General features: G+C 37.8%; 1 protein-coding gene across 1 annotated transcript; it reads left to right on the top strand.

Moving 5' to 3' along the window:
• Window positions 1–4,350: 4,350 nt before the first annotated feature.
• LOC112803344 (uncharacterized) lies at window positions 4,351–6,167 on the top strand. Its single transcript, XM_025846841.1, has 4 exons — window positions 4,351–5,016; window positions 5,141–5,388; window positions 5,482–5,974; window positions 6,060–6,167. The coding sequence occupies exons 1-4, from the start codon at window positions 4,351–4,353 to the stop codon at window positions 6,165–6,167; spliced, it is 1,515 nt and encodes a 504-aa protein (XP_025702626.1).
• Window positions 6,168–8,562: the final 2,395 nt, after the last annotated feature.

Below are 8,562 nucleotides of genomic sequence, written 5' to 3' on the forward strand. Positions count from 1 at the left end.
AATTAGATTGCTTCAAACAGGTGGAAGCCTACCACGATTCACATTGTGGCATTGCTGTTGGTTAAGATTAATTTTATGAAAAATATTTTCCAGAAGTAGAAGTAAAATTTACTACTTTATTATTTTGTTTATGGACGTCATTGTACAAGCATATTTTGATCAATATGGAAGAATTTTCCTCGTAAAATATGGAAGAAATTTTCTGGTAAAATTAAAATTATCTACAAATTAGAAAGGAGCTGATTTTTTCTTAAGAAATATTAAGTATAAAATTTTATAATTGAGAAACTAAAATAGTGGTAGCTAAATTTGAATTGACAAGGTTATTTATAAGAGTGTAAATGAGCCAAGTAATCTGATAACTTAATTAAATTCAATTCGATCAGATTCATATTGGGTATTATATTCAACGCATAATTAGTTCTATTAGAATAAAATTTAATTGTATCCGATCTTAATTAGTTTGAGTATCGGATTTGAGGCCAGAGAACTCAAACCAAATCAATTATCCAATTATTTAATATATTATATTAAAAAAATAAATATATTAAAAAAATAAAAATATAATATTATATAATCTTTACTAATTCTAATCTCACCTCAATTATCATTTTTCTTTCTCCTTTTTTACGTAACTATTTTTACGTAACTATTTTTAGTGTTTTATAATTTTTTTTCATTTTTTTCAAATTTTCTTATAAGTTTAATTTTAATCAGGTATTCGAATACCTAAACCAATCCATCTCGAATTTAATTGATTTTGGTCCAATAACAAAAAATACACTAATCTAATTTAAGTCGAATAGATGATTAAATTTAATCAATTTGATTCTCAAATTGACTACAATCCGATTCAATCCGACTCAATTGTACTCATAGTTGTTTATATTATACTGAAATTGTCAATAAGCATAAAAAATATAATTGTCAATGTTAAAATCTAAAAACTAATTATATTTTTTGGTGACTTAAAAGAAAACAAATAACAATAAAAAAAAATAAAAATAAATAAAAAATTGCTTAAGAAAGGCAATTTCGCTTAATACTATTTTCAAATTCCTTCTAAGGCAACGGAAGCTCCACTTAAGGAGAAAGGATCTTCATTGCAGTTTTTGTCATGATGTCTGTTACTGTGTTTGTATCTCTCAAAATTAACCGAAAATCAACACGTCATTTTTAAGACATGATATCTCAGATTTTTAACACCAAAGAATAAAAAAAATTAATTATATGATTTGCAGTGAGATACCTCCTTTTTTTATTTTTAATTTTCTTTTTCAATCTACAGTCCTAAATAGACACTAACATGATTTTTTTTCTTTCCTCATTATTACTAGTTACAAATTAGAATAGTCATATGTATAATTTGTGGTTATTATATCGTTATTTTAGAAATTTGAAAGTAGGACAATAACCAACAGTTATTTATTGCAGTTCTCATTATCATAATATAAATATTCATACATATATTCAAAATATTTCTTCAATATAAAACCTTTGAAAAAGTACAAGGAATTAATTATGTGTTCATCCAACTTGAACATCATTCTATTTTTAAAATTTTGAATATTAAAATTATATACGTCAGTAAAAAAATTAATTCGTAGAACAACTTCTTTCACCAATGACATCACATCTTTTTTTTAATATTTATCTCGAGTGCTCTCAACCTGAATCGACCGTTGTCGTCCGCTGTTGCGTCCTCCAGCAATTGCTCCCTTTGCCATGTCATTTCCTTTCGTATCCAATCGTGTTCGCTCCGACACAGACGGCTCTCTGTGCAGCACCTCTTATCGGGCCGTTGCATCACCGTTCAGTTTCGCATCCAATCCTGATCACAGCGATGCGCGTTGCTCTCTATATTGCACCTTACGTCGTGCCATTGGACACTCGATGTTGATTGTAGCTAACCATCAGACTTAAAAAAACATCTCTCAATACGAAAAAGAAACATCCATATGAGCACAAAAACTATCTACTAAAGTACAAAAGAAACACATAAATGAGCTACAAAGAAACATCTAGTTTCATCTCAACCCAAAAAAACGTCTGAATACCTCCCAAAAAAATTGATAACGAAAAAAATCATCTGAAATAGACACAAGTGATGTTACCTTATTGTTGTAATCGACGACAAGGAATATTTTGTGTACCTTTCATGGGCAAATGAGTTGCATGGGTGGGGGCCGACTGAAGGCGGAATGAGGACATGGGTGGAGGCAATTTGGTGGCGGCGCTTTGGAGACCCTTTTGTAGGAGTTGTGGACGCGTGTTTGGTCGGGGTAGGGACACTGCTCCTTGCAGCGGCAGGAGAATGTTCGACACTAGTTCGAGGGCGGGGTCAGGCTATGCAGTGACGGTACTCTAAAGCTCTAATCGTGGGGGTTGGGGTCCTCGTCTTCGGCAGGACGAGACGCGACTCTTTGTTGGGGAGAGTGATCGACACTGGTTGGGGGTAGCGTAACAACATGACTGGAGTGGAAGAGGAAGGAGATGGTGAATGACGTGAAGGAAAGTAGAAGAGAAAGAGTGAACGACGTAGAAATAGAGTTAGATTTAGGTAAGGTTGTGGAAATTTTTTGTGTTATTAGAATTTTTATTCTGATCCACATTGTAGTTGGTTAATATCCTAGTTAATTATCTAGCAAAATTAAAAATATTTAGCTTTCATTTTTTTTAGTACAAAGAAATATCCATTAACAAACAAGAGTAGTTGGTGAACATTAGATGTTTGCACATAGTGGAATGTCTTTATATGGCAACTGGCTGATAATGATCCCCATTTCTGCATCTAAACTTGGCCCAATTAGGCCAAAAAAAAAAGAAAATGCTTTCTTTTAGATTATGATATTACACTGCCATCCATATTATAATTAGGGTTAAGTACTGAAATTGTCCCTAAGGTAAGGGGCGAAAATCAAATTCGTCTCCGACCTTTTTTTGTTATTAAAATCGTCCTGAACATTCAGATTCACTTTAAAATTGTCCTCAAGTGCGTTTAAAAACTTTTAATTCCAAGTTTGCCCCTGAGCCCTTTGATGCTTGGTGTTTTATTCCCGCGAAACCGATTCATTATCTGAGTAACGTTACACAAAGGAACACTGATCCTTCACCTTCAATGATGCCCTAACAGAGTGAGTGCTGGCCTGAGGAGTAGCGTCACTGCGTTTGTATTGCGTAGGAAAGAGTGGAAGAGGAGCTCGTTGTCGTGGCATTCATCTCGAATCAGGTACGTGTACAGTATTTGTTTTTATTTTTTGGAGCTTGAACTTAATACTGTGTGAAGGATATTTGGTGGCTAACAAATGGGAGTTGGGTGTGATTTTCGTTTGTAGGTTTTAGGTAATGAAAACTTTTAACCTGACTGTTTACCATGGTGGTAGATTTGTGTATGACAATGGTACATTGGAGTATATAGGGGGAGAAAGGACTGTGATCGAAGATGTTGATATGGATTGCTGGTCTCTTTTTGAGGCATATGCTGAGGTGGGACAGTTTGGGTACACAAAGGAAAAGATTTCAGCTTTTTGGTATAAGGACCTAAGTTCTGAATGGTTAAAGAACGATTTGAAGTTATTTGAGGGAGACAGAGATGCCATTGAGATGTGTAAAATAGCGGGGAAGAGGGGTCATGTCGATCTGTACGTGGTCCATAAGGTTGAGGTTGATGAAGAGTTTCCTGAAGTAGGGTTTTTTAATGTTGGAGGCCCAGGTGAACATGTTCAGGAGGTGGAGAGGGCCAATGATGAAGAGGTACATAATCAGAATCAGTTGGTCATTTATCAGGGTGATGGGGGTCAGGAGGTAGAAAGGGCCAATGCAGAGACGGTTAAAAATGGAGATAAATTGAACCCGGATGATGTGGATAAATGGAATAGTGATGAGGATAGTGATGATGAGAATTTCATTCCATCTGATGGTGAGGTTGACAGTGCAGATGATGTAATATTTACTGATAGTGAAGAGGAGTACGATGATAAGAGCGGATTTGATGAAGTAAGAGGTGGGACGGATGGTGATCGGGTTGAAAAAGGAAAAGGGGTTGCAGGAGGTGATTTCAGTGATGAAGTTTATGTGGATTATGAAGTGGGTGGTGGTTCAGAGAAAGAGGACAACGAGGATGATGATGAGAATGAAGCAATTAGATATCCGATCCATAAAAATGTGAAAGATATGACAAGGTACAAATGAGAGGTTGGCACTGTGTTTGCTTCAAGGGAGGAATTCAAGGACACTGTTACAGCTTATGCAGTGCAAACAAGAAGGGGACTGAGGTATGCGAAACTTGACTTGGTTAGGGTGAGGGCTCTTTGTCAAGAGGGTTGTCCGTTTTGGTTATACGCTGCAAAAATGAGTGAAGAGGAGACTTGGCAGCTTAGGTCAATGAACCTTAAGCATACTTGTGGCCAGTCACATAGCGTAGGGATACTGCATACTGGTTGGCTGAGTAAAGTATTTAGAAAGAAAGTGGAAGGTAACCCAAAAGTGAAGATAAAGGACCTGGTCAACAAGGCACGAAGGAAATGGAATTTGACAGTGACAACATCAATGGCAGCTAGGTCTAGACAAGCTACATTGGATGAGATTCAGGGAGCTTACCGGAAGCAGTACAAAAGGATTGCTGACTACTGCTCAGAGCTGTTACGTGCTAATCCAGGGTCCTCAGTCACGCTCAAGGTACAAAGGTCCCCTGATTTCGAGGTTGAGGACCAGCATCAGTGGTTAAACAACTATTGCATATTTCAAAGGGTATATGTGTGTCTAGCTGCTTGCAAGAAGAGCTTCCTGCAGTGTAGAAAGTTCATTGGATTGGATTGGTGTTTTCTAAAGACACCTCAAGAGGGGCAGTTGTTGACAGCTATAGGGTGGGATCCCAATGATCAGATGCTTCTAATCGCCTACACCATTGTGGAGGCAGAGACCAAAGACACCTGGAAGTGGTTTTTCCGGCTGCTGATTAACGATTTCGGAGCTGAGGTCATAGGAAAATCAACCTTCATGTCTGATCAGCAGAAGGTAAATAGTTTAGGGTAGCAATTAAAATCTTACATTTGATAAACTTAAATTCATGGATGTTGATGCTTTTGTCCTTTATTGAAGTAATTATTGTTATGTAACACAATTCTACCTGCTCTATTAGGGTCTCTTGCCTGCTTTCGATGAAGTCATTTCAAGAGTGGACCATAGGTTCTGTGTCTGCCATCTTTACAGCAACTTTAGGAAGAAATTTCCTGGGTTACACTTGAAGCAGCTGATGTGGAGGTGTGCAAAGGCTACACACTGGAAGGAGTGGGAGAAGGAGATGCAAATCATAAGGCAAATCAATGTGATGGCGCACAGACATCTAAATGCTATAGTAGACTCTAGGAAGAAACCTATAGTGACAATGTTAGAGGACATAAGGGTTTATTTGATGAGTAGGTAGGCTCTTAATAGGGAAAGAATTGAAAACTTTAATGGTACAGTATTACCTCGCATTAGGATGAAACTAGAGAGGAGAGACAGATCAGCTGGTGAGTGGAGGCCTTACTGGTCTGCTGCACAAACATACGAGTTTATTAATGGTTTGTCTAAATTTGCTGTTGATCTTTCTGCTCATGAGTGCTCCTGTAGCAAGTGGCAGCTTAGTGGTATTCCCTGCACCCATGCCATTAGCTGCATCAACTATAAGGGCCTTGACATAGATGGATTTGTTGATGACTGCTACAAGAAGCCTGCATATGTCAAGTGCTATGATTCAGTCATCAATCCTCTGAATGGCCCAGACTTGTGGGAGAAAACCAACTTTGATGATGTCATGCCTCCTCCTTATCGAAAGCCTAGCCACAGACCAGTCAAGAAAAGAAAGAGAGGACCTGATGAGCCTCCGGACAGCAGCCAGTCCCACTTGTCTAGGAGGGGACAAATTCAGAGATGCTCAAACTGTGGTGAATCTGGACACAAGAGGGGAGGATGCAAGAAGCCATCCCTGGATGTAAGTGTATGTATATCATCAAATGCATTACTATTAGGGTTATAGTTTTATTTTTTCATCAAGTGCATTCTTTAATGTTTTCCAGGCCCAACAACCAAGGCAAGCTGCTAGCAAGAAGACCAGAGGAGGAAGGAAGCCTTTATCTATCAGACCCAAAACCAGTTCTAAGGCTTTATTCCAGCCTGAGAAGTAATCTGCAAGTGGGGGTTTGAGGAGGTCCACCAGGTCTAGAGCATCATCTTAGCCCTAACCAGCCACCACCTCTTCTCAGCCTAACTCAACCAATTCCAAGTCCAAGCCCACATCATTCTCAACTAGGCCCAACAGAAAGTCCACTAGAAGCCTTACACAACAACCACCAGCACCAAAGGAGAAGGGTGCAACCAGCTTCAGCCAACCAGCCAGACCTGTCTCTTTTAGTCACAGAATTCCACTTCATGTTTCTCCTAGAAAGTTGAGGCTCATGGCTAAACTTCCACCAAGACTTTGGAGAAAACTTTAGACTGTTCTGAGCATTTGTCTTTTGTGCTGTAATTAATGTATTGTTACTTGAATTGACACAATGTTTGTGACACTTTTTTTTTTGGTTTTTTGATAACTAGACAACATGGCTTATGATTAATCTTTCTTAGTGAGCAACAGAGTTGCAATAGATTTTTTGAATGTCCTAGACTATATTTTGTTTAGTCTCCATGTAATGGAATTGATGGTGACTCAAGTATCCACCATTTGGTGTTATTTTCCTATGCTTATTACTGAATTACACTAGACTGTGTTCTGCCTAATGTTATTCTGGTTCTGTTTAATGAATTTTCACCTTTGAGTTGATTTTCTACAAAGTTGATTAATAGAACTCTTCAGTCACAATTTCAATGCTAACAAATAAATTTTTCATTCCAATTAATTATCAGATTACAAGGAGATAATTTCACTCACAAAAATAGTCATCAAAACCCTAAACCAAACCCAGATATTCAACAATACCCAGTACATCTCAATTGACATAACTCAGACCCAATCAAACAAATACAAACTGAACACTAAATTCTCCCCTAATTTCATCAACCATACTTCAATGGCAGCACACACGCTACCCCCTCCCTCTGATTGAACCAAATCTGCGACCAGAAGCAAAACAACACAACCCATCCAGAAATCCCTAACACTGCAGCAACCTTGAGCTTCCACTCAATGTCCCTCACTTTTGCTTTCAGGACCGCAACTTTCCTCTTCATCCTTGCAACATGAGGATCCTCACTCTCTGCTTTTGGGTCTGCCCATCGGAAGAAATCACACTCCTCCTGGATCTGCAGCAACCCACCAGAGTCAGAGTCCAAAACAAACAATACCTTGCCATCACCCACCTACAGAAACTTAAAACCCTAACCTCATAGTAGACACACCCCAAAAATCGTCGTCCAGGGTTGTTCTTCGCTCCCGAAATTCTAAGCACAGTTCTCTCTCCATGTCCACACACAAACTCCCTCTTCTGCGCAGACGACCGACTCCGACACGACCGTGAGCTTTCGGCGGCCATGGCTCCACTCACCTTCGAAAGCCCTTCCTCCTTCTCTGCTTTGTTGGTTAGGGATGACTGCTCAAATTTAATCCCAACCCTCCCCAAATCAGAACTTTATATAAATAAATAAATAAACAAATAAATTAACTTTATTTATTAAAACCTCTAACGGACACTAATGACTAAAGGGCAAAAGTGTCCAAAATTTTTTTGAGGGGGGAAGGACGATTTTAAAGTAAATCTGAGCGTTTGGGATAATTTTAATAACAAAAAAAGGTTGGGGACGAATTTGATTTTTACCCCTTACGTTATGGACGATTTCAGTACTAAATTCTTATAATTATTATTAACCTTTTGTCTTCAATGATAACAACAAAATTATAAAGGCCCAGGTATCCCAAGGTGTTAGAATCAAACAAAACAGAGAAGATTTCAGGTACCACAATTTTGCCAAACATTAGGTAGATTAAGTTTCCCACTTCGCACCTGTTATCATTTGTTTTGGTCAAGAGAGTGGATTATAATTTATATTCGACAATCTCTAACTCAAAAGCATTATAATATTACAATACTCTTCTTTCCAAAAAAAGTATTACAACACTCATCTATACTACACACTCACATACTTAATATTAAGGGTTTTTAATTTTTTATTCATTATTGCCTATTGGCCTCTGCCAAATCTCAAACCTAAATATATCTATTATACGACAAAGATCATAACTACTAGATTAAGACGCTGCATGCCACCGTTATCTAAAGGGCATGGGATAATGGGGCCATTCAAGCAGGGGCATTGTTTTTGGCTAGCATAAAGACTATCTACTTTTATCAACAATATTTTTATCAACTTTTATCAGTTAAAGGTTTATTGTTGGCCAATTAGTTGCTTTCTTTTCTTCTATTATGCCCTGCCATTTGGGTTTTATGCACCCCCAATTAGAACTTTAAGTACCCTGTTAATCTAGATTGGCCCAACCCGTGTCTTGAAATTGTGTTCCTCCCATGACATGAGGCTTCAAATTACATTTTCTTTTGGTCACTAGAAATCACATCTTTTTCACTGAGA

The sequence above is a fragment of the Arachis hypogaea genome, chromosome 5 (genome assembly GCF_003086295.3).
Source record: "Arachis hypogaea cultivar Tifrunner chromosome 5, arahy.Tifrunner.gnm2.J5K5, whole genome shotgun sequence".
NCBI lineage: Eukaryota > Viridiplantae > Streptophyta > Magnoliopsida > Fabales > Fabaceae > Arachis > Arachis hypogaea.

Coding starts and splice junctions, on each gene's coding strand:
- LOC112803344 (XM_025846841.1), top strand. CDS start 4,351: ATGAGTGAAGAGGAGACTTGGCAGCTTAGGTCAATGAACCTTAAGCAT. Junction 5,017..5,140: donor TCATGTCTGATCAGCAGAAG/GTAAATAGTTTA, acceptor CTGCTCTATTAG/GGTCTCTTGCCTGCTTTCGA. Junction 5,389..5,481: donor AAGAAACCTATAGTGACAAT/GTTAGAGGACAT, acceptor ACCTCGCATTAG/GATGAAACTAGAGAGGAGAG.